Source organism: Chiroxiphia lanceolata, chromosome 3, assembly GCF_009829145.1.
Source record: "Chiroxiphia lanceolata isolate bChiLan1 chromosome 3, bChiLan1.pri, whole genome shotgun sequence".
Classification (NCBI taxonomy): Eukaryota; Metazoa; Chordata; class Aves; order Passeriformes; family Pipridae; genus Chiroxiphia; species Chiroxiphia lanceolata.
This window is the reverse complement of record NC_045639.1, coordinates 57,893,289-57,919,359: the sequence shown is the minus strand read 5'-3', so window position 1 is coordinate 57,919,359 and position 26,071 is coordinate 57,893,289. Positions and strand designations below refer to the sequence as shown.

At 38.1% G+C, this 26,071-nt stretch overlaps 1 protein-coding gene across 2 annotated transcripts in view; it reads left to right on the top strand.

Moving 5' to 3' along the window:
* Nucleotides 1-6,280: 6,280 nt before the first annotated feature.
* PEX7 (peroxisomal biogenesis factor 7) overlaps nt 6,281-26,071 on the top strand; it is a 44,127-nt gene continuing 24,336 nt past the window's right edge. Inside the window, exons 1-7 of one of the 2 annotated variants that reach the window (XM_032683710.1) lie at nt 6,281-6,419; nt 7,696-7,753; nt 9,249-9,399; nt 13,671-13,748; nt 14,066-14,174; nt 24,985-25,091; nt 25,506-25,619. In XM_032683710.1, coding sequence (XP_032539601.1) covers nt 6,290-6,419; nt 7,696-7,753; nt 9,249-9,399; nt 13,671-13,748; nt 14,066-14,174; nt 24,985-25,091; nt 25,506-25,619 — 747 coding nt within the window. In that variant the 5' untranslated portion in view covers nt 6,281-6,289. The remainder of the gene's footprint in view (nt 6,420-7,695; nt 7,754-9,248; nt 9,400-13,670; nt 13,749-14,065; nt 14,175-24,984; nt 25,092-25,505; nt 25,620-26,071) is intronic. The other variant, XM_032683711.1, reaches the window with a different exon arrangement.

Below are 26,071 nucleotides of genomic sequence, written 5' to 3'. Positions count from 1 at the left end.
TGTATGTTGATTAAATATGCCAGTTTTGCATTCACGTGCAATTTATCTGTCAAGAATACTTGAAATCTTAGTAATCACCAAAAATATTACTTCACAGAAAAGCAAACTAGTAGGAATAACAAGCATATAGCCAAAAGCTGTACTAACTTTGTACGGTAGGGCATCCAGCTGAGGAAAAGATCCCTTGAGATTTGAAATAATAAATCATATGAAAAAACACCTCAAAATTTCAGATTATTTGCAGGCTAAGAGTGAATCTCTGGGGAATTCAAAATGGATGTGAAAAGGAAATGATGTTGAGACTTCTGTAGTCTGTTTTTGAAGAGAAAGACTGTGAAATTGGATGATTTCTTAAATATCTTTTTTTTAGGAGCTCCTATTAAACAGATACAAGAAAAAAGGAAAAACAGTACTTGCATATTTTTAGTTATGTTTATATGTCATATCAATAGGTCCCATCCTGTTAAAATTGATCTTGTTAAGATTAATCAACTTTTTGGCATGAAGCCTTGGTCTGTATCATATTGTTCATTACTTAGGTAGACAGAGGGTCAGTTCTGGAATAATTAGAAAAATAAGTCACTGCAGTACCTTCAGTAGCTCTGTTTGCTTCTGTGTTGAGCAGTCCCCTTTTTCGACAAGATATGCCTGGCATTTGCTTCTGCTGATAAGAAATGGACAAATGGGGCGGGAAGATGACGAGCAAACTAAAGACTAATTTACAGGGGAAAGTTAATATTTGCTCATCTGCCAGACACAGTAGGTTATTGTTTCTTGCTACAATCTGAATGGCAAACAGTGTTTTTCTAAATTTTGGCGTTTTTCATGAAATGCAGAATTGGTGTTAATCCATGCAGCATTGCAATTACATCACCTTACAGGAAGCAAGAACAATATGTCTCTGTTGTTCTCGAGAACAGCCCGTGTTTGTCAAGTGCAGAAGGAAGTTATGGACTGAAAGGAGACGGAAGAAGCATGCTATTCCACTTAGCATTACTGACTTGTGACGCTTGCTTCATTATTAGCACCATGTCTACTCCAAATTTAAGTTAGTTTTTCTACTGATTTGGCTGGGAGTGAGGTTCGGTGCTAAACTGGGAAAGAAATCAAAATGCTGTTGAATAACAAACACAAATTGCTGATGCTTTTATGAAGTGAAAACATACCTTTTAATCTGTTAGCTCTCTGAAGTAAATGATCATTTAGGAGCTCTTCTGTTTTCATGTTTGATTAGGAGATAATTCCAAGGATTTTTTAAAAACCAAAATAACACTCCATTTGTTATCAGAAGTACTCTTACCTTGTTCCCTTGTTTCTCAAGAGTCGTAGAATTAACATCTTTAGCACCACTTTGCATATAATCACTATTCAGTGTTGTCCTGTTCCAGCTCTGGTTTTTTCAGAGATGAAACAGACAAAAACATGTAACAAGCAGTCAGCTGTAGACTTGTTGAAATAATGACCCTTTCTTCATTATGCATTTCTACAGCTATAAATCACTGGCCTCTAGTTTTAACCATAATTATAACTTTAACAATGAAGAGTTTACCAACGTTAATAGTTGCAAATATAAATGCAATTTTTGATGACTGACAAACAGCATATGACAGATGCCACAGGCTTGATTTAGCTGCTCCAACTGGTGTAAACAAGATCCAAGACCAAAAAAGGTAGTTCAAATGTATCCTGATTTATAGAGATTAAATTTAAAACATATGTACATTTAACATAGCTCTGTCCAAACTATATTTTTCATGGCCATCGGTGTCTAGTAGAGGGAGAAAAATTACTGTAGAATAACCTGCATTTTGAATTTTGTTTATGGTAATGTGGATGGAATTGATAGAATGGACTGAAATATATCACTACAGATACTGGGTTTAAAGTGGATGTTAAATTTCATTCATACTTTAAGGTCCTCTTATTTAACTACAGGATAATATATAGAAATGAGAGATTGGAGATACACTGTAAGCTCTTCACTGATAAGCAGGACAAAGAAGTTTGCAGGAGTCCAACATGCTTCAATTATGGTGTAAGAAAAAAAAAAGAATTTAAAGAAATTTGCAGATACAAAAATCTGAGATATTAAAAGTACATAATGCAATTTTTGTAAGCTTTAGGCCAGTACTCTCACAAGCAGCAGAAACAATTAAACTGAAATAAAAAGAACTTGTTTCTAAGAAAGGTCTTAAAAAGTTAGACTAAATATATCACTGTAGACAAGGAGAAGTAGCTTTTAAGTTCAATAGGGAGAAGGTAATATTTTGCCAATCTTTAAGAAAAGGTAAATTTACAATTACACTGAACATTTAAAGCGATATTTACGTACAAAGGGGCAGATAGATAGAGGCTGGTGGCCATTGTGTAGGGATGCAGCTAATCATGGAACAGTAATAATGTGGGGAATCTGCTTACCAAATTATGGCCTGGTGCACATAGACGGCAGCCAGCAAAACCTGACTGAGCAAGGTGGATACATCAGCAGGGATGGATATTTCACTAGTCAGGACCATCCTTGAAGCCCTTTTCCTGTGAGCATGGTGAAGAATGTGTGCTGTTCTTGCTTCATACTCTTTTCCATTTCTTTCTAAATCACCTTGTCTAAATCTTCCTCTGCACCGGTGCCTTTCCCTTTCCCTTGCTTCTTTTGTTGTTTTTTAGACTTCCAGAAAAGCCTCTGTGCTAACTGCCTCTTCCTTCCAAACGCCACAACCCTTACTTTCCCTATATGCGGGGAGCCTTTTCCTTTTCATTCATTCCTGCAACCCCCTTGCTTACTTTCATTTGCTTATTTTCCCTGCTGCCAGTTTTGCAATCCTATAATGAACCTTAATGCTTTTCTTAAAGCTTTATGACAGTATGGGAGTTTCAGCTGGAAACACCTTTACATTTCTATTAGTCAATATGAGCAATCACTTGTAGAAGAAAATCTTGATGGCATGGAGCCTAATGAATGGCTAAAAGACAAGAAAAAAGTTTACTCAGTAAACCCAGTCCCTGGGTATCTTCAGGGTTGTAAGCTGCTTGTCCTTGCATGTGAAGGAAGGGCTCACATTCTACCTTCTCTGGTAGAAAAGCTCTTTTTATAAGTTCTTTAAACATCTGGACCCAAGCCTACCTGATTACTGTTTCTGATGACCAGCAAGGATTTTGGAAGGATTGGCATATACAGCGGTCATGGTTACGAGCTCAGCTCACACCTAAGCTAGCTGTCAGATAGCAAGCTGATGAAATGAGAGACATATGTTTGTAACAGAACAGAACTCTTGGGACTGAAAGGGTGAAAATGCTGCTGTAAGCATCTCAACCACCTATTCTAAGGCTTAGGAGGGGTAGCACTCCGAGCTGAGTGTAGAGAAATGACAGCTGCATAAATACAGCCCAAAAGTTACATACTAAGCAACTTTTTTTATTGAAATTATGCTGGGTTAGGAAAACAATAATTTCAGTGTAGTTGGGGATTTTTTTCCTGCAACTGAGGAGACTCGGTTTTTTGCATGGAACATGGCTGCCATCTACTGCTGTACATAGGATTTGTCTGTTTGGAAGAATCCACGTGGATTCTTCCCCTGTACTAGGCACTGTTAAGGCCACACCTCACCAGTGAGGCCTGTGTCCAGTTCTGTGCCACTCAATTCAGCAAGGACACTAAGATGCTGGAGCAATTCCAGAGAAGGGCAATAAAGCTGGTGAACGGACATAAAGCTGGTGAAGGGACTGGAGCCAAGTCTTATGAGGAGCAGCTGAGGGAGCTAGGGTTGTTCAGCCTGGAGAACAAGAGGCTCAGGGGAGACATTATCACTCTCTACAACCACCTGAAAGGAGGGTGTACGCAGGTGGGGACTGGCCTCTTTTCCCAGGCCACCAGGGACAAGATAACAGAACATAGTCACAAGCTGTGCCAGAGGAGGTTTAGGTTGGACATTAGGAGGAATTTCTTCACAAAGAGGATGATTGGATATTGGAATGGACTGCCCAGAGAGGTGAAGGAGACACTGTCCTTGTAAGTGTTTGAGCAAAGATTGGATGTGGCACTTAGTGCCATGGTCTAGTTGATGTGGTGGTGTTCAGTCATAGATTGGACTCAGTGATCTCAGAGGTCTTTTCCAACCTAATTGATTCTGTGATTGGTGTTACTTGGTGGAAGGAGCTGGCTGGTAGACCACCCAGTTTCAATAGCTGCATATAAAGTACTACTATGATTAACAGTCTTTCATGTTTCTTTAATTTACTCAGATGACCAGAGGGTGAAGAGGAAATACAGCCATGTTTAGCAACTTTGTTTTTTGGGCCCTTCTCTCTTTGCTTGTAAAATAGCTTTTGTTTCTTTAGTTGTTATTCTCTCTACCTTGAAACCGTCCTATCCAAATACGTTCACTTGTTGCATTATTTTGCTTTCTACTTCTTAGGATCTTCAAAACCTGAATTCACAAGTTTGTTTGTGAAAAAAATGTTTGGGGAACTAGTCTTTCTCTCAGGACCTCCCTGTAACCTTTTATCCGCTTCTTGATCTTTATGTCTACAAAACTTGTTTTAATCGTGTCTTTTAAACAAAGCTGGGCCACCAATAAGAACTGCTTCCTGTTTGTGTAACCTCTCTGCAGAATTTCACTCATTACAAAAGATCAGATAGTTTTGAACAATGCACTTGATGAAACCTTTCCAATTCAGTGATAAACTGTCCATAGAATAACTGGACTTTAAACCATCAAGCACTTGACTCACACACCTTGCAAATGGCAGAGTCCAAATTTACTTACTGCACCACTGCAGTAACCCTGTATCTTTTCAAGTGTTGTTATTGACATCCCAGTCACAAAGGGGACAATTACTTTAAAAACACTTGCTCAGAAAACTGTCTTGTAACTTGCATTTCAGAAAGATAAATTAATGTAAAAAGAGTCCACAGAGGCTAAAATTGGTTGAATTTGGCCTGGAGCAGCTTATTCTGTAAGGTATTCCTTTGCCCCAAGGCTAAAAAAACATTATCTCATGTGATGTCCATCAATAAATTAAGACTATAAATTCCCAGTTGTGAGGATTTGGGAGCTGCTGTGATAATGCAAAGGATACATTAGATTGAGCTTCACTTGCACTGACTTTGAACTGATTTTATTCTAAAATCCTGGAGGCTGCTTGACAAACATATTTGTTTTCATTTTTACCATGAAATCAAAGAATGAGTAGAACTCCTAATTCAGTGTTCTGCATCTGAGTTCCAGTTTAAGCAATTGGACATTTCTGTGGCTTTACAACAAGATTTTGTAGTCAAGGTTTAATTTTAAATACAAGGCTGAGTAGCAGAAGTATGCTCCAAGCTCCATGATGTAACCTTGATTAAATAACCTGATTTGCCTTTGCTGTACCTTCCAAATGTGTAAAGTAATACTTTGGCGTTTTTATCTCTAAATACAGGGATGGGTCATTATAGCTAATTAGTCTGTGTCCAAATGGAATAATCTCTGTATATATCTATATGTGTATTTTAAAACACGTATAGATAGATATATAGAAGGATATCATCATCATGGCTGGGCTTCGCGAACGAATATTAAGGAAGGCTCTACCCACATTTATTACAGGCACACTGGTGGCTAATGAGGCCAATATGAGACAGACATAACCGACTGCAAAAGGCAGAAGGATATAGATACATATATAGAATATATATATGTATTTAAGGACATATAGATAGGCTATAACACAGCAAAAGCTGCACCTGCTGCTCTGCTGAAATACTAATTTTCTAAGGCTGAACACCCCCACTGTCTCTTCCTTTCCAAGGCAAAATTCCTGCTGACTTAAAAAGAAGTTGTCATGGGTGTAAGAAGTTTGTTCATAGAAGGACTTCCATAAGGCATAATTGCCTAAGGAGAAGAATGAAAAAAATGCAGATCTATTTAAAAAACCTGAAGAATGAAATAGCTTAAGTCTTTTTAAAAAGAAAAAGGGCAGATAACATACATTCTTTGATTGAAACATCTCGTGTGTTCAAGCTGATGCTCATACAACGAGCTGATTTATGTCTTACGTGGCATAAAAAAGAGCAGACTGTCCTTGAAATTTGGAAGGGCTCTCGTGCTCACCGGGAAGGTGATTCCGAGGGTTTGTTTCTCCCCAGCTGCCGCACTGGCACAGCCCGGGCCGGCCCTGCCATCGCCAAAGATGGCGGTGGCGGCGCCGCGGCTCCGGCAACGCCCGACGGGCGGGCGCTTCCGCCGGGGCTGGGGCCGGGGCCGGGGCGCGGCGGCTCCTCCGCGGCTCGGCGGAGGTCCGGGCGGGGGCCATGGGCACCATGGCGGGCGGGGTCGGCGGGGCCCTGCGGCTGCCCGGGCTGCACGGCTACGCGGCGGAGTTCTCGCCGTACTGGCCGGGGCGAGTGGCCTGCGCCGCCGCGCAGTACTACGGCATGGCAGGTGCGGGGGGCGGCGGCGGCGGGGGTGACCGGGAACGTGGCTCCTCACGGGAGGAGAAGGAGGAGGCTGGAAACGTGGGTGTGCGGAAGGACAGACGGTGTCTGCAGAAGCGTTTGGGGACGACTTCCCTTTACGCTGCGTTGGTTTTGCTGTGGGACAGCGCCTGTGCCCCGCGGCCGGGCTGGGGTTGGTGCGGGAGCTGCTCGTGCCGCCCCCAGCCCTCCGGGATCTGCCGCTTCCCGAGTCCCAGCCCGCTGCTGCCGGGTGTTCTCACAGCGCCCTCGCGGAGGAGCGCTCATTTGGTAGGGTCGAGAATAAATACACTAGTAAAGACGTACACATGGTGAATAAAATGTCTGAAAATACTTTCCACACTGACAGGACGAAAGGGAACAGCACGAAGCTGTTTTAGGGGAGGTTTAGGTTACCTCTTGGGAAAATGTTCTTCACCGAGAGGTGGTTGGGCACTGGAACAGGCTCCCCAGGGAAGCTGTCACAGCACCAAGCCTGACTGTTCAAGAAGTATTTGGACAACGCTCTAAGGTACATGGCTCCTGGGGTGTTTTGTGCAGGGCTATGAGTTGGACTTCGATGATCCCTGAGTCCCTTCCAATTGAGAATACTCTGTGATTCTGTAGTTTCAGCCGTTCTTGTCTCAATACCTGAGTGCCCAGGCAGGCCCTGGCAACCCTGCGGCCCCGTGGAAGAGCCAGGCTGAATATTCCTCAGTACTGGGATTTTTTTCATTTTTAGTGGGAGTATTGCTCCCTAAAACATTCATTTTAAATAGAGTTTTCAAGTGTGGAATTACTTTGACAATATCTCTTTCAGATGGAAAAGCAGAACCTGTGTGGTTTTTATCAAAACTGAATTTTTTGTTTCATTTCTGGTGAGCTCTGTTTGTATTACTAGATTCAGGAGGGGGGAAAAAAAGTGTTTTGTCTGATCTGCTGTGTTATCAAAAAGACAAAAGGGAATCCCGCATTGGTATGTCTGTCACATGAGGCCCAGAAAATGTGCTTTTATGCTTTATAAGTGAGTCTTTTTCAACCTCACCTACAGATGTACTGTAGTGAAGGAAAAAACAAAACCAAAATCAAACCAAAACTATCTGATCTAAATGAATTACTACTTTAGAGAACATGAGACCACAAGATGTTTAATTGTGCAACTAATTGTTTGGTCTCTTAAAGTTCAGGTGCCCTTTCCATTTGCACATTGGAGAATCACACTAGGGGAACTAGTTGTGATGTTTTGTTTTATTTTGCTGGTTTAGGTTGTGGAACTCTGGCAGTGCTGGAACAAAATGAAGCTGGGATTGTTCTGTTGAGGAGGTAAGAAGTCTATCTTTTATTTTTTAAAGAGAAAAACTTACTGTATAGTTGTGAGTACAAGACAGAACTCAAGTATTTTGGGTTCTTAGTGATATAAAGTATTGTATCTATGCTAAAGTATTTACTGAAAACCCATCTCTGTATTTACATATAAATGTATTTACATACAAGACAGAGGATACATTTACATTGCGTAGATTTTGTTGTAGGAGGTCATCTGGCTTGTGCTATTTCCATATGTAAACCATTTCATAGAAAACTGACAATGTAAGTTAAAAGCAGTCTCTCTGCCCTAGCTTGAAATTATAAGCTTTAGGTTTTTAGGAACAGTGCCTTGCCACCTAAATTTATGCCCTTATGATTGATTTCTACTGAAAATAGAGCAGGAAGCTACATAAAGTCATGGGGGTCCTTCCTAGGAGATTAAATATTCTAAGCATACGAGAGGAGGTTGATTTCATTCTGGATGGAAGGAGGAGAAAGGTTAAAAAGGAGGGGGTTTAATACTTGACTGTCATTGACTTAAAATTTTTTTAAGGAAAATTTTGAAACAGCAGCTGTTTAGATTAAGAGGGCTGAAATAGAAATGCTTAAAAATAGTTGATCATACTCAGAGAAACTTTTTTTCATTCATAATTATAAAGCAAGACTCTTTGAAGCTGTTCAGCACTCTGTTACTTCTGCTAAGTGCTCTGGCTTAGTACTGTTCATTTCTATGTTTCCAGTGAGTCCACTGACTTTGTGGACTCACTCAGGACTTAACTTCCTGACTGTTGTTGTTTTCTCTGTCAAAGCATTCCATGTGTGGGCCTTTCCCTCATCATTACTGCAAGGTACCATGAAGAAGTTTAACCACATCTTAGCTAAACCTTCAGTGAAAAGGGAGTAAATAAATTTTATTTGCCATCAGATGGTAGCACACTCATTGACAGTTGTTGCAGAGCAATTAATATATGGTACCAGATCCCTTGTGATGAATTGTTGGTGTGTTGATAGCCTTTTTAGGGGAGTGTAGAGATCTTCAGTAAGTTCGTTACTGTGTTTCCGTTGTTTTTTCATTGTGACTCAGATTCGTGATGGTGTTGTGAATTGGATAGGGCTCTCCCAACACAGTTTTATTTCTTATTTTACCATAATTTTTATAAACAAAGGACTCCTACCTATGTAGCAGCAGTGTGGAGAAACCATAGATCAGACTGAGACATATTGTACCTCTGTTTGCATGGCAAGTTCAAGACTGAAATCAGAGTTCATTCTCTGTGTGAAAGGTCCTTGGTTCATTTATGCTTTAACTATTTGGTCATACAGTTTTAGATGTTAGCATTATGGCAAGTAAGTTATAATTGTAAGAAGAGTCACTGGAACTCAAATATATAAAAATATTCTTTAGAATGGTAAGAAGGACGATTTAAAGAAATACTGTCTTTGCATGTAACTAGTCCGGATTTTTATGTTGTGCTTTCTCACAGACAAATATTTTCATTTTTTTGTTTAGTTTCGACTGGAATGATGGCCTGTTTGATGTGACATGGAGTGAGAATAATGAACATGTGTTGATCACTTGTAGTGGAGATGGATCTCTGCAAATCTGGGATACAGCTAAAACCAAAGGTCCACTGCAAGTCTATAAAGAGCACACTCTGGAGGTAAACCAGGCAAACTTAAAAAATTTAATGGATGATCTAATGTTTAAATAATTAAAAGATTTATTTGTGGTCTTGTAATCAACAGTGGCTTTTTGTTTCCTATTTTTCAACTTTTTTTGGGTCTGTGGTTTGAATTAATAACTTTGAATAACTTTGAGTATTACTTTGAATATAAAGTGACTTGCTTATCGTACATATTCTTGTGTACATTCATATGCTGTAGTAGGTACAGCTTAATTACACAAATCTGATATATTCAGAATAGCATTTGTGGTTCCTTATGGGCTAAGTAATCATTGTGTTGTATGAAATTACTGCAGTCACACTGTGATTTTTAGAAACCCTTATTGAGTAGGTCAGAATCAGGTAGCTGATGTATCAGTGTTATCCTTGAGGTTATAGAGTGATATACATTATGCAGATCCTTAGGACTTCTGTTGCACCCAGAACTGCTTATGCTTTCCCATCCTAGCATCTGTGAGATCCTACAGATCCTGTAGTCAAATGCTGGGACAGTGTGTATGAGTTTTTTAGCCTTGATATGATAACTGTTGCATTTGATTTCCCTAAAATCTTAGTATGCAGTGTTGTATGGGTAGAGAATAATGTGATGTTCAGGTTTATAAATATATTTGCATAGGTTTAAGGATATTTTACTGTAGTACATATATTTTCTCCAAAGTGATTTTTCTACCCCTTTTTTTTAAGCTTTCCTTCCACCTTTCCACTCACTTCTGTCAAGTCTTTGAACTTCAGACGCAATCAGTTTTAACCTAGATTACTGCTACTTTAGCTAAATGACAACAGTCTCAATAAAATAAATTAGTAGATATGTAGTTAATAAAAATGATGGAAGAAATTCAGTTGTGTTCACAAAAACCTCAAGATGTTTTCAGATATGAAGTGCAAAGCTAAAAGCTGAGTGACTGCAGTTACACAACAGTCCATCTTCTGTACCTTGTTTCTTTGTAGTTTTGCTACTTTTTTTTAGTACATATATGGTGTAAATAGAAAATTTTGAGAATTTTATGATAATTTTCAAAGGCTGATAGTAGTAAGGAGGTGAAGGAAAGTACCAAATTTTTTATTTTGTTTCTATCATTTTCTCGTTGAAATTGTGTCCATAAGTTTATTTTGGTTATGCTACACCATCTGTTGTTTGTGAAGTAAACACTTCTGTGTCCAAGTCTTAGTTTAGCAGGTAGCATGGGGAGGTGGGCATATTCAACCATGATTAGAAAGACAGTGTAGGAAACATGGGCTGAGTGTTTATGATGAGATATGAAAGGTTTGTATTTATTCTTTATAAGTTTACATTAAGATGTAAAATCTCAGAAGGAACTTCCTTAATAGTTTGTGGTAAACACTGGCAAACAGTGCTCTCACTACCTTCCTAATCCTTAAACCTCATCTGACATTTCTAATGACGATTTTGTCACTGCATTTTATATTATTTCTAGTGTAAGATTGACAGGGATCTTTTCCGAATGAGATCATTGTCCCTTCACAAAAAGAACGTGCATTTTTAATTTAGAAGTGAATTTGTATTATCAAAGGACAGTGAGTTTTATTCCAGCACTAACCAACTGCTGAATCTCATGAATAAATTAGTCTAATTTACTTTGGTTTTGGCGCAGTCTCACTTGAATGTAAGACAACTGAACATTTATTCTGAATGCAATTTTTGGTTTTACATTTTCCCCCCTTGTTTTTTCCTCTTGCCTAAGGCATTTCTTGTTGCTCTTAAGGCATAAACTAGTGTTCATGTATTTTATGATTGAAAATAATACCTTCCCCAGTTGATCAACACAGCTTCTATTGAATTGTCTGCAAATTTATGTTGGATGGCAGCATGAAAAGGAAAGAATAAAAGTGAACCTTACTTGGTTTTCCACACCATCTTCTTTTCATTCTCTTCCTGTTACCTGGACCTGTCACATGCCAAATGGACAGTAGTTCTTCCTTTTTCTGAGCCTGTTGTCTGTTCTATTTGTAATTCTTGCCTGGAGGAGAATACGCCCAGGTCCCACTGCCTCCACTGCAGCTGCAGAGCGCTGAGCAGTCCCAGCCATGTCTGCCATATGCACACAGGTCCGTGTGTCAACACGTGCACAGCAGATCTGCGTGCTGATAGCTTGTGAGTGAGCTGCAAGCTGTACGTGCTCTTTGCTCTATCTGTGCAGTACATCTGATATAGCCCAAATACCGTGTGTTCAGTACAGGCTGCATGAGTTGTGTGATGCAGGTGCATATTTCCCAAGGATGTATTTATTTCTGGAAAATCTTGAACGTGAATATGAGGGCCAAACACTTCTACTGAGCTGTTTTGTGAAAGAGGCATACTGTGTAGTGATGCATTTAGGGGCATTTTGAAACAGCAGCAGCTTAGGGGTTGAACAGAGGCCATCACACAAATTCAGGGATAAAGAGGGAGGCTAATGTATGTGAGGAGCTCAGGAGGCACTTCGGAGAACTATCATGTCTTTGACTCTTAGAATATGTAGCAGTACCTGTGTGTCTCCTTTGTTACTGTTTTGGTAAGAGGAGTCAGGTTGGCAGGGAGGATGTTTTAATGAGCTGTACTACAATTAGTTAGCTAACAAAAGAAGAAAAGTCAGGAGGTAAAGGCATGGTTTGGCAAAACAAACAAAAGAATTACCTCTAGTTATTTGGCTTTTGTCAAGTACTGTCACAGTGTCTTGTAGATTTGGACTATAAGCTCCTCAGGGAAGGGAGTTAGTACAGAATGGGGCCAGAGCAACATGGCTTTCAGTATGTGGAAAGCAAGACTTTGTAAAATAAAAAAGGACAGTTGCAGATAATGCACCTTCTTTTTCTGTGGTCGGTGGTTGCTTTCCACTTATGGAAAATAAGCAAATAGGTGAAAAACAGTTAATTTAAGCTAGATCTAGCATAGACCATATTATTTCTTAGGAAGGAAAATGCTCAGAAGTAGCTAAATGTTACCTCAATTTCCTTTTTCACACAGGACACTTTCCATAGAAGACTTTGGTGTTTGCTGGATTTCTTTCCCTTTCATCTTCTCTGCTTTTTTGTCTGGTGACACAGGTCGAAGCATTTTCACCTTCAAAACAGGGTTGCTGTAATTTAATAAACAATTTCATCTATCCAAAACAAACACAGCTTCTAGTCATGTCGATTTGCAGATCAATCCAGTGCTGTGCTAGGACTAGATTATCCCAGGTGGAGTACAAATCCTCAGTGGTTAGTGGCTCAGCTGTTGGAAGCAGTGCCACCTATTACTGGTAGGTTGTGACTATATTTCTAAGAAGTGTCATGGAAGATCTGATTGGGTCAGGAAGTGAAGCAAATAAATTGTTTTAGCTAATATTTTTCCCCCTTAACACTGAAATGGTCCATATCCTGCTGCAGCTTATTGAGCCATTTTGGTGTGAGGTAAAACTAGACAGAATAGAATGCACTTTCCGTCAAATAGATAAAGAGACTGTGTATTTGAAGATGGAAGTTGTACATGAGACTTGGGGATTTGTTTTTGCAAGGCAACAGAGCTGAAAAATCGGCAGCGAAGGATAGAATTAAGGTATCCTCTTGTTAAGACAGGGAGCAGTTCTACAATACGCTGTCAAGGAAGAGGGAGCTTTTTTCAACTACACAGTAAAAAAGCAATTTCTTAATAGCTGAAATGATTAGGGAAGTTGAGTTTTTAATTTCATTTTATTTTACTTGTATGAAGATTCGAATGGTAAAAAAAAAAAGGTGTCGTACAACCAGGAACAGATGAAAACCAGGAGTATTTTATGACATATATTTCTTAGGAGAATTAGGTATAGTAAAAAACATTTATTGTTAGTCAGCTAAAACCTCAAAGTTAGATACAGAGATGATATTTACATTGCTCGCAACTGGAGACTGTAGGTATTTGCATAAAAATGGATCAGCAATAAGAAGTTAGTCTGAATTACAGCTTTTAAGGTGGTAGACTTCTAGTGATGGGGGATGTATGTGGATTTTATTACAACTTTTTTTTTCCCTCGGTTTGGCCCATCTGCTTTTTTGGATATTTTTCTGAGCCTATATGTACCTTTAATGCCTGACTGAGATGCTAAGTGTAATTTTTGTTCAGGTAAATAACATTGTTTGCAGTTTTGTGGTGCTTGACTGGTATAGTTTTTTAGCTGACTAGGACTCGGTCTGCAAATCCAAGTCTATTTAGTGAAACTTTGACTAACTACAGTCTCAAACTTGTATTCTAATGCTCCTTCTAAACTATGCCATTATATCATTTATAGGCATATAGTGTTGACTGGAGCCAAACTAGAGGAGAGCAGCTAGTGGTGTCTGGTTCATGGGATCAAACAGCCAAGCTGGTATGTTGGTTTTCTGCTGAAGGTGAAAAATGTTTTGGGTCTGATATTGCTTTGTGTTAAGAAAACAGCACTGATGCACTTTTGCTCTTTATTTTTACCCTAAGACTGAAATTCTGTTTTAACTGAGGTGTTGCTTAATCCCTCAGTTGATACCAGTTTAGGTATACAAATGCTTTTCGTAATACATGGTAAAAAGAAATTAATTTAGTTCTTTCTGTATGTATGAAGCTTTTTTTTTTTTAATGTTTAAAGCCCTCTCCTTTCATATTGAATGTTTTTCTTTCTTATTGAACAGTTTTCTTTTTTACTTTATTCAGTGGGATCCAGCTGTGGGGAAGTCATTATGCACTTTTAAAGGCCACGAAGGGGTCATTTACAGCACTATATGGTCTCCACACATCCCAGGTTGTTTTGCATCAGCCTCAGGTAAACATGATGGTAAAGAGGTTCTCGCAACAAAAAACCAAAAACCACCTTTTATGATATTGGATTAGTTCAGCACTTTGTCCAGCAGATGGTAGCGTGTGTCATACGTAAAAATGGAACAAGGAAAGGTAAACATATTGCTGCAGCTGGATGTGTAGGGTCTGTTACAGTCAGTAAATCATCCTCTTGTCCATTTAAATAGTAATCAGCAGTTCTCTAGCAGTGACCTTGTAGCAGTTTTTTCTCTTATTTTACGTAGCTGTCTTCTGTTCATCTCACTCTTGTTATTGACCACAAAATTATGTTATGTACTTTATTTTGTGTTTTGGCCTGTGTTTTTGTTCAAACTGTCTCAAGTGTCAATAGATTGTTAACTCTGTAAGAAACTAGTCAGTTCCCATTGAGTTGTTTTAAGTACTTCTGTAGGTTGTTGTGCGTTATTCTTTGGGAAACGTAATGATCAGTTTTACTCTCCTGTTTTGGCCAGTGCTGTCAATGCAACCATAATTGAGGTGGGTGTACCCCGAGGCAAAGAGAGGTGAGGTGGTAGTGTTTTCCAAACACTGCTACTGCTCCAGAGGCACAAGAAGAGCTCTGGAGTGAGACTTGGAGCTCAGCTGATGACTAACTGGGCAAGGGGTGCTGGTAGCCATGGAATTTGATTGGGAAATAGAGGGGCTGTAAGACACTGCCCTGATACAAATACTGATAGATTAACTCAGGTGCGTTGAATTTCTCTGATTTCAAGTCTGTTGTACATCTGTACTGATTTAAATAGAAATTCCTTGGCTCTTACATCGAGAGGGTAAGCAAGTGTAAATATGTTTTCCTGTTACCGAAGTTAGAGAGACAGTGTGTATTCACAGGTACTGGTCTTCACTATTCTACAGGAAGTTTGATGAAAAAGTGCACATGGCTTTCATAAAATTTCAGTCTGGCTATTTTGATCTGATTCTACCTGCAGAGTTAAGCTAGAATGACTAACAAGTAATTTTTATTTGTTCTAACATGGTAATGCTTTAAATCCAGGTGCTGGAGCACAGATATTTCCAACTTATTTGAAGAATCACTGAGTCAACTCTTAGTGACATAATAGGATGTGCAGAAACTTACAGGATTGAGCCCTGTACACTGTATGAACAGTTTACTGAAATTCAGCTATATACTACAAAATGCTAGCTAAGTGCTGTTTGGTCAAGGTTAAGTGCTTAGTGTTTTTTGCAAGTTCTGAAGGATGTTATGGTCTCTTTAAAATTCTGCTCAGAACGCTCCTGTTCATGGTAGTCTTACTCATACAAAATTGCTCACGTTCTAGATGAACAGAAGGGCTGTATTGATCCAGCTAACTATTTCAAATTTGAATCTCTAGGATATGAAACCAAACTCTCTTCTAATACATTGCCATTTGAACAATTTTGGGAAACACTGATTGTTAGATGGTCATAGTGTCCATGTAATGGTACCTAAATTGGGTACAGCAACATACAATTGATCTGTTCTTTGAGTTACTCAGTGGGTGCAGCTGTTGGGAACACTAAAGAGTGCCTATTCTTTTGTGAATTTTGATTCGTGAAAATTACTAACATACCATTGGAGCCTAAAGCTAATTCCAGTCAGTTTTCACTGATTGATGACTCCACAGTATTATATACTATGGAAAAACAACATGCACAGAAAACACGTTTTTCTTCTCTAGGTACTGTGCACGTGTGAAATAAAAACCTGCCATCAGAACACTGGTAGTGTAATGCTAGGTGTAAAATCATTAGGTAAGAGAAGAAGAAGTCTTCAAAAAGATGGTGAACTTTCTTACAGTTTCCAAAATAAAACATCTGGTGTGCTTCTAGATGAAATGTCATCAAGTCAAAGATCTTGCTTAGAAGTCATGACATCCTAATTTGGAAAAGGTTTCTGTGTTTGCATTGTTTACATTGGAATTTTCCTGTGGTTTGATTGGATTACTTCACTACAGAAAATACATATTGGAAGTCTTTTCGACTTTGAGTAGTAGAAGTACTCGTGACTCTCTAGCTCTCTGTATAAATGCCATTTCCTTATGGTAAAAAAGGCATATTAGACAGTTTATCTTTAGACAGTTTAGTGTTTAATGATGTTCTACTCTGCCAGGCAACATATGTGATAGCAGACAAGTGCAACTGTTCAGGAGGCTGGACCTCCTCATTTGAAACTTGCTATAGTCTGTATACTTTATAAAGATGACAGAAAATCATGGGACAGAAAGCTTAATTTCACTGCTGATTGATCTTCTATTGAGCTTAACTTGGAGCTGGGGAGAAACTTGAATATCAGTGTGATAGTACTGTGTCGAATTTACAGCTGTTCCCTTCTTTGATACGCTCGCTGGGAAGGTTGACCTGCAGTTTTGTGGTCTCTTATTTTGCGACTTTTAGTTGTCTTGACAATTAGTAATTGGAAATGTATCTGGAGGGAATTTTTTTTACTTCCTTTCATCTCCCCTTTTTTAAAAAAAATTTTTAAACAGTGGCTTTTTGACAGTTATTGTCGAAGAGTATTGAAACGTTCACATCTTGAAGGAGTCTACACTTCTTTGGGATTGTAGAGGGTGTGTCTGTGTGTTTTCTTTCTGTCTCTTGCCCCACCTGTCCCCTTCTCTCATCCCACCTCACACATACCTACTCACAACGATGTACTTACTGATATCTTAATATTACAAAGTCATAGTGCTCAAGAAATGAACTGTTTCATATTGCAGCATCTTCAATTTTATGTATTAGTAAAATAAGTTAGATATGTTGTGAACCACAGATTGGAAAAAATGTTGGTCTTGAAATACTTCTGGTTAAACTAAATCTAAGTAAAGCAGTGCAATTGTTTTTTTTAAAAAAACCTTTTTTTTTTAAAGAAAATAAGAGAGAAGGATGTTTTAAGAACATTTTGTGAGCCTCACCCCTGCCATTCCTCTGCCTTTATCTGAATCCCCATAGATGCCAGCAGAAGTTTAATTTCCATGTAACTAATTAGTTTGTGAACACTGAAAACAGAAAACCAAACAGAACCGCAAGCCACAATGAAACAGCTGCTCAGAAGAACCAACTTATGCCTGAAGCTAATCTCTGATTTTGGTATATGACTTTTTCTCAAGCTATTATGAGACTACAAAATGAATCTAGGTGAAGAAAATGAGAAACCTAAGGCTGCAATATAAAGCAGTTAAAAAAAAATTGGTACTAGGTGTAGCTATTTTGCTTCTCTAAGTCTCCATTCTGAATACGTACAGGAAAACTGATCTTATCTACAGTGGACAATAAAATGCAATTGAATTACTAAAGATATGTATATCTGATGCTTCAGTTAAATCAGCTTTTATTCAGCATCTAATAAACTTCCATTTAACATTTACAGGGATGTGTGAGGTACTTTACAATGCTGTTGTCTTCATGTACAATTATTTGTGCTCTAAAAAAGAAAGTAAATGGATTATCTTTTTTGTTTGAAAATGGGAGTTAATAGTAATAGAACAAACTCTTAATTCTGTATATGTAAATAACTGCTCCTGTGATGTCAGTAGCAATTTCTGAGCTGATAAGATAAGCAGGAGATTCAGGAGTACATGTGGCACCAAACCAGAGCCCTGGTAAATGTCTGCCTTACACTGAAAACACACTGATGTGGAAAATGTCATTAAAGAAGTGGCATGAATGTTTTAACAGCATCTTCATGGCTAAAGGGTTTAATGAGTCATTGTGTCATTTGCCCAGAAAATTTTCTTTTTAACCCAGAGAGCAAATTGGTGAGAAGCACATAAAAAGCTTGTGAAATGCAAATAACAGTAGTATATAGTCAAATGTAAATCAGTTCTACTCTATGATTCTCCATAACTGCAAAGTGATAGGCCTTGCTCAGTCCCGTGGTTAATAAAGAAAGTATCCTTTATAGTATCAACTAGTTTTATTGCCCTTTAAATTTAACCATAGAAAGTAATTAATGAGTACCATTTTATCCTTATCTGCATAACTGTAGGATTCTTCAATACAGATACAACACTGGCAAATGAAAATATGAATGTTTTAGATTTTACAAAGCCCAAATTTAGAATGACTGCTAGCTTATATCTTAAGCAGTGGGGCCTCAATTTTATTGCTGCATTCCTTTTTAAATCACTTCTTAAGTTTACTGATCAGGGCAGGTATGTGGTTTTAATAACATCTTAAATCATGAATAAGGGAAATCTGCATGACAATGTCTGTATTCATCAGTACTTAGATCAATTAATTGTATTCTTTCCTCAAAGGCTTATTTTTCAGACTGAAAGCCCAGAGCAAACAATTTTCTCATAGCACAACAAAGTGTGATAATTTCTGATAAATTTTGATTATGTTGACACAAGAGTTGGGTAACTGTAGCTTTGCTGCTTTACAAACGAACTTGTAAATCCAGGCCCCACTCTGGTAAGCCCTTGCATTCAGTGCTAGACTTCAAGGTTAAAACTAAAAACCATTGTTTATCTCGTATTCTGTTTTATTGCCAGCCCTGACTTAGTGAGTTGCCTTTTAAAAAGTTTCTCCTCTTTCCTACTGGTCTCTTAGTGACAAATGTGTGTAGTTAAGGGGTTGTAAAGCTGTTAGTTTCAGAAATGAGGCTGGCATGTAGTCTTGGCACACCTTTCTGTGTTTTGTATTCAAATTGTAAAAGAAAACTATAATTGGAAGAAATTATTTTGCATGAAATAATGAGCTGGGGAAGATGTACACCTACTAAGAGAACATTTACTTAATTAGTTGGAAAGGAATAGTCTTGAGTGCAGTATAGAGGTGTTTTTCATATGTACGTTCCTGGACCAAGTTTGGGGTTTTCAGGTCTTTGACATCAATTTTCAGAAGCTTCAGCTCACATTCCTGCTTCAAAAATAGTACAAGGAGCTGTTGGGGAGTGAGCTTGCAGACAAGTAATTCCAAAAGTGTTTGTATTTGTTCAGGTTCCTAAAAAATGGAAGAAATAGTCCTCTGTTTTGCTGTGACAGTGCTCTGTCATGACTTCTAAAACACTTTAGTAGAGGTTTATATTCCATCAGTTTGTGTGTGGTGTGGTTCCACTCTTTGCTTCTTATGACTGGTTTCCTGGTTATTTTCTTATTGAATGTGCTAGAAGAAATGCCACTGTGAACAAGGTTCGAGGCTTTGCAAAAATTGGTCAGTTTTGGAATCCAAATCCTCAAGGGATAAAAGAATAAGATGCTGCAATTTACTGTATGGTACATTGTTGTACAAATCAAGCATCTAGAGAGCAAACTGACTGTGGAGTTATTGTGTCTTGTTTCAGTTTAGCTGAACTGCTGTTTATACTATAAGCTATTGAAATACAATTTACTTGCTTAGGTTGTTGTGTCAAATCTTTGTAAGGAAGTGGGATGTTTTCGTTTGCAGTCTGTTACTTCAAGACATACCGGCGCAGTATTGAATTCATTCAAGTCTTGTGCTCAAGTGTCGTGGCTTAACTCCAGCAGCCACCAAGCCCCAAACAGCTACTCGCTCACTCTCTCACCAGAGGGATCGGGGTGAGAATCAGAAGGGTAAAAGTGAGAAAACTCATGGGTTGAGATAAAGACAGTTTAATAGGGAAGGCAAAAGCCATGCATACAAGCAAAGCAAGGAATTAATTTGCTGTTTCCCGTGGACAGGCAGGTGTTCAGCCACCTCCAGGAGAGCAGGGCTCCATCATGCGTAACAGTTACTTGGGAAAACCCACACGATCACTCCAAACATCCCCTCCTTTCTCCTTCTTCCCCCCACTTTATATACTGAGCATGATTTCATATGGTCTGGAATATCCCTTTGGTCAGTTGGGGTCAGCTGTCCCGGCTGTGTCTCCTCCCAACCTCCCAGGCACCCCCAACTTCCCTGCCAGCATGGCAGTATGAGAAGCAGAAAAGGCCTTGGCTCTGTGTAAGCGCTGTGCAGCAAGAACAAAAACGTCTCTAGATTATTAACTCTGTGTTCAGCACAAATCCAGAACATGGCTAGCCCCGTGCTAGCCACTGTGAAGAAAATTAACCCTACCCCAACAAAACATACACATCAGATAAGCTGTACTAAATCAACCTCTAATGTACAAGCTGAAGTTTTTCTCAGGAAATGAGTCTGTACCTCAATTTATAGTACATGCTGTAATATAAAACACTTTCAGGTTATAATATTTTATATTAGAATCTCATAGTCTAAAATTGTTTAATGTTGAGAAGAAATATGCAATAACAGTTTTTTACAGTAAATTAATTTGTTTTGGATTATTTAAACTACAGTTAAGTATCTAGCCAATATTGCCATTTGTGTGGAATCCCATGAGCTTTATTAGTCCTGTTCTGGGTTTGCTTATATTGTTGTATAGCTTTAACCCCAGTTGGCAGCTCAGTACCACACAGCTGCTTGCTCATTCCCCCATTGTGGGATGGGGGAGAGAATCAGAAGGGTAAAAGGTAGAAAATTTTTGGGTTGAGATAAAGATAGTTCAATAGGCAAAGCAAAACTTCTGCATGCAAACAAAGCAAAACAAGGAATTCATTTACCACTTCCTGTGGGTAGACAGGTGTTTAAGCATTTCTAGGAAAGCAGGGTTTCATCATGCATAATGATTGCTTGGGAAGACAAATGCCATCATTCCAAACATCTCCCTCTTCCTTCTTCTTCCCCCAGCTTTATATGCTGAGCATGATGCCGTATGTTATGTGATACCCTGTGATTAGCTGTGGTCAGATATTCTGACTGTGACCCCCAGCCTCCTTGCTGGCAAGGCACTCTGAAGAGCTGAGAAGTCCTTGACTTAAAACATCAGTGTGTTATCAACGCTATTCTTGTCTTAAATCCAAAGCACAGCACTATACCAGCTACTAGGAAGAAAAATACCTCTGTTTCAGCCAAAACCAAGACAATTATCTATGATAGAAATGATCAACACTATCACTTTAGCATACATAAAAAGGTTGTTTCTGAGAGTCATGAGATTTGGGTTCTGCTTTTAATTCTCCCACAGATTTTCTATTTGATTTGGACTAAATAATTTAATCTGGTTTAGTATTTAAAAACACAGACAAGTAAGCAGGTGCTGTTAACTTGTAGTTGTTCAATGGCACTGCAGAAGTACTTACTTTAATTGAGATTTTTTTGGTTTTTTTACAGGGTCATGTAGTGACAGGACAAAGGGTACTGGCTTCAAACTGCGAGTAGGTTTAGATTGGATGTTAGAAGGAAATTCTTTCCTGTGAGGATGTTGAGGCACTGACACAGGTTGCCCAGAGAAGTTGTGGATGCCCCATCCCTGGAGGTGTTCAAGGCCAAGTTGGATGGGGCTCTGATCAGCCTCATCTAGTGAAAGGTGTCCTTGCTCATGGCAGGGGGGGTTGGAACTAGATGGTCTTTAAGGTCCCTTTCAACCCAAGCAATATATGCCAGTACTTGTGTCCTTTATGCTAAATTGTTTTCCTACAGTAAATTAAAGTTATATTATTGTTTTCCTACAGTAAATTAAAGATATATTATTTGTTGGTAGTTTTTTTTCCCTTGATGAGAGAACAGTGTAAGAAGATCAGATTTCTTGCTTCAGAACATAGAACCCCCCCAAACCAACCCAAAACCCAGATTCGTTTTTTTTTTAAGTAAAACTTTGAGCTACCAGTACTTTAGTTCCTCAAAAACATTGTACCTGTCCTAGTTAGAATCCTTTTTCCATTCAGATAGTGTTTAAGGTTTCTTGGGGTTTTTCTAACCTCCCAAATACCTAGCTATTTTTTATAGTTAATATTGTACTTCTTCACTGTCTGGCAATGACTGCTTAGCTGGTTGTTCTCACAGGACTTAGGAGATGGTGATTTATGGATTTGGGTAAAATATATCTGTGAGTAAAAAAGCTGGTATAAAACCTACATAAAATTTAAATCTGAAATAAACTTTTATCTTTTCACTATTACACATTGTCATTCACATTAGCAGTCTTTATCCTATGTATAAGGATGATATACTTGTAGATTAGCATCTCTTTGGAAAATTTTGAATAGATGAGTGTATATTGTGTAGTTTTATTGATTCATCCAAGATTTCACAAATATTCATTAGAAAGAAAGAAGCCTGTACAATAGACAAACAATTCTGGAATCATAATTATCTAACAGACCAGCAAAAATCTGTTGCCATAGTGAAATTGCTTATTACAAAAATAGAAATATTTTGTGGGGGAAATGTTGGCTACTTTTGTGGTTGCTTACTTTGGATGTGAACTGGAAGTGGCTGTTAGTGAATATGATTGTACTAGGTGTGCTTTACTTCCACTTTCTATTATTAGTATTCTACTTTTGCTTTACCATATGGAAGAAATGCATCCTTAGTAATCCAGATTTGAAGGAATCATGGAAATGTGGAAATGGCAAAATTTTTAAGGGCAGCTTTTGTTGAAATTAAATGTAAATATATATATATATTGTGAGGTAATGGAAATATGTTTGTGGTAAAAAAAAGTTTGTTAGTGTTAGGGTTTTTTAAATTAATCTGATGTTTCCACTTAAAAGGAAAATTTGGATTTGCCTTTGGCTTTAATTCATTCTTTTCCATTCACAAAAAGGTTCACTTGCATGTTGCATTACTCCATTAAAAACATTTCCCAGATAGTGCCAGTCAGAATTAATAACAGCTAAGTCTAGCATTTTCAAAGAAAGTTTAAAAAAAGGAAAATAACTCTCTTTTTTATTTTTCTCATGCATCAGCATTTTCTGTTAAAAAAGAAATAATTGGGACAATTGTATATTTAGTATCAAAATTGTTATTGGCTGAGTAGCTTACTTTTTCAAATGTTTTTGGCCCTCATAATGCTGCATCTCTGTAGCAGTTCATTCTAGTTCACCTGGATTTATATATTTATTTGCTTGGAAAAAATGATCCTGTCTGCAGTGAAATATGTGTTTCCCCCTCAAATATATGTTATCTGATGAAATTAAAATAAAAGCTTTTTAAGAAGCCCATAATAATATCTCAGAAAGACTTAAGACTCAAACTGAAATCTGTCTTCTGCAGGCAAGCAGATTAGCAAGACTAATGGTGAGTGGATGGGCATACTACCTTTTTTTGCCAAGATCCTGCTGTCCATGTTTCTTCCCCTCCATATGTTGCCCTGTTTTTGTAAGCACTGTAGTGATGTTTGAGGCTTCAGCTATCTGCAGGTTGTCACTGTCAGGAGTGCTGTACATGTCCTGAGCAGCAGTCTTCCTCCTGTGACAGTAGGCAAGGGCAGTGAAAACAGTGAGAAATTACATGTTGTTCCCACCTTGCAGACGGGGAATTTATCCACCAATGGTATAGTATCTCTCACAGTCATGAGATCTGAGGACAAGCCAACCAACCACCAGAGCAAAGCTCCCCGTGATCTGTGTAGTACAACAGTCAGGCCAGTCTTGTGACATGTAGTGAACCAAGCTCTTTCCACCTTAATTTGGTTTTTTTTCGAACTTTCCAAATGTTTTATGTGTTTTTGTGAAGTCTGCAGGGCCTGGTAGTTCAGGCAATAGACATAATACTGTTGCGGTTCTAGGGACGATTTTTTGAAAAGAACTATGATTTTTTGTGCCCAGCTGTATATTCTAAGGCCAGTGACCAACAGGGCACTAAAACCATCAAAATGCTTGGATCTAAACAGCATGAAAATATTAACTATTGATCATAATAAATTTGAAAATTTCCAGAAGTGTTTCCAATAAGGAAATACCAATAATTTCCTCAGTAGCAAGGTAAAACAGTGGGTTTTTTTTTAATTTAAGTAGTATTGATACATGGTTCCTGTAGAAATCATGGGTGTTTGGATACAGCCTTCAGCGAAATAATTTCTCTCTTAAATAAACATAGGCATAGTCATCAATTCTAATTCATTTTGTCTCTCTGTAAATGAATGAGCTAGAAAATCCATTTTTGCTGATACAAAGCTAAATATTCAGGGCTAAGGAGAGAACCCCAATTTAAAAAATTGAAAAGGATAGTTGTCTTGTCAGCTGATGGCAGCTTTCTATGTCTTTACAATCATTAGGAACCAAATTTATAAGAATTCTAAAGATCTTTAGGGGTAGAAGACAATTTGTGGCTGGAGGTAAAGAGAGAGGCTCAGATGACTCATAGCTCTTAAGTTAAACTGGACTCCCTTCATTGCTCTCTGAAGACCTGTATGTGTGTATGCAGGTGTGTGTATGTGCTCCAAGGTTAAAGCATATGTTGCCTTTCATATCTGTAATAGTTACAGTAGAATGACTTTATTTTCCAATATTTCAATAAATGAGAGTAACTGCAGGCTTTGTACATGACGAGTACAGGTGATACATCTTGAATTTTCCTTTTATTGAAAGAATCTTGATATTTCAGATACAGTTCACTTTTCTTTGTGCCAAAAGCATGTGACTAGGTGATACTTCTCAGCTGGCTTGCAAATAAAGTTTTTTTGTGATTCTGATCTTTTAAGTTCATTTTTAAATGGACCTTAAGCTCCTAGTTTGATTAAATGTTATTCAAGTATTTTAACACATCTTCTTTTAATCAAATCAGAGTTTCGAAAATAATGGAGGTGTTAGTAATAAAGTGAAGTTGTAGTGTTTTTTTCTAATGAAAGAGAGTAGTAAGTTCAGATACATTTTTTTGCATCACTCTGACTTCTGTGTCTGTAATGTGCTTGCTTTATTTGGCATGAGTGTCCGCATATAGTCGTTTGTATTTCATGCAACTAAGAAACAGTTGTCTACTAAGTACTAGTGGATTAACTGCCTTAACTGATGCAACAACATTGAATCAATTTCTCTATATTTCAGGTGATCAGACTTTAAGAATTTGGGATGTGAAAGCCCCAGGACTCAAACTTGTGATACCGGCCCACCAGGCTGAGATCTTGAGCTGTGACTGGTGCAAATATGATGAGGTATAGAACTCTTCATCCCACTGTTTTCCTAATTGAACCACTCTCATTAAATAGCAGGTGTTTCTGCTGCAACAATATTACATCTTCTCTTTATAAAAGTATGTCTAGGTGCTTTGTTGCTCTCATTCACTATTACATCTCCAGAAGAGCTTTGTTCCAATGGCTAGACAGCCCAAGTAGGTCAGAGATTTTACTTATTCTTTCGTATAGTGGACAGAATAGCCGGTAGTGGAGAAACAGTTTGTATTTCTCTGTGGTCTTTAATGTACACACTGGAGACCTGACCTCATTTATCATAAATATGATTTATTCATCTGTATTGTTTGATTTATCTAACTTTTGTAGCCAACATATGCATCACTGCCATCTAGTAATTAAATTGTCTGCTATATCTGTGTTTTATCAAATCATCAGAACTTGCTGGTAACTGGTGCAGTTGACTGTAGCTTAAAAGGCTGGGATTTGCGGAACATCCGGCAACCAGTGTTCGTCTTGCTGGGTCATACCTATGCTATCAGAAGAGTAAAAGTAAGTTGTATTTTATTTCCAATTGACCATCACTGAATTGTTAACCAAATTTTTCTGGAAAGCAGTGATATTTTATATTATCTAATAACTAGGAAAAAACCAGGATTTTAGATGTTACGGTGACTGTTCTTGAAAACTTTCAGTTTAGCACTGTAAAACATTATGATGTTTAGGAGATTGCTGGGATTTCAAAGTAAATGACATCTTCAAAGTCAGTATATTTCCACAAAGAGTGTTAGAGAGCTTGAGAGAGGGCTAGGAGGTTTACTTCAGCTAAGTTATATGAGAAATTGGAGACAGAGAAAATACTTTCCCTTTCTCATTTTTAAATGATGCTGTGCCTTTGTCTTTCCACACAAAGGGTCACTATTCACAGAAGACAGTGTAGAACTTGTTCTGAATACATATTTTTCTGTATACAAAGAAAATATTAGTAAGAGATTTTGAGACTC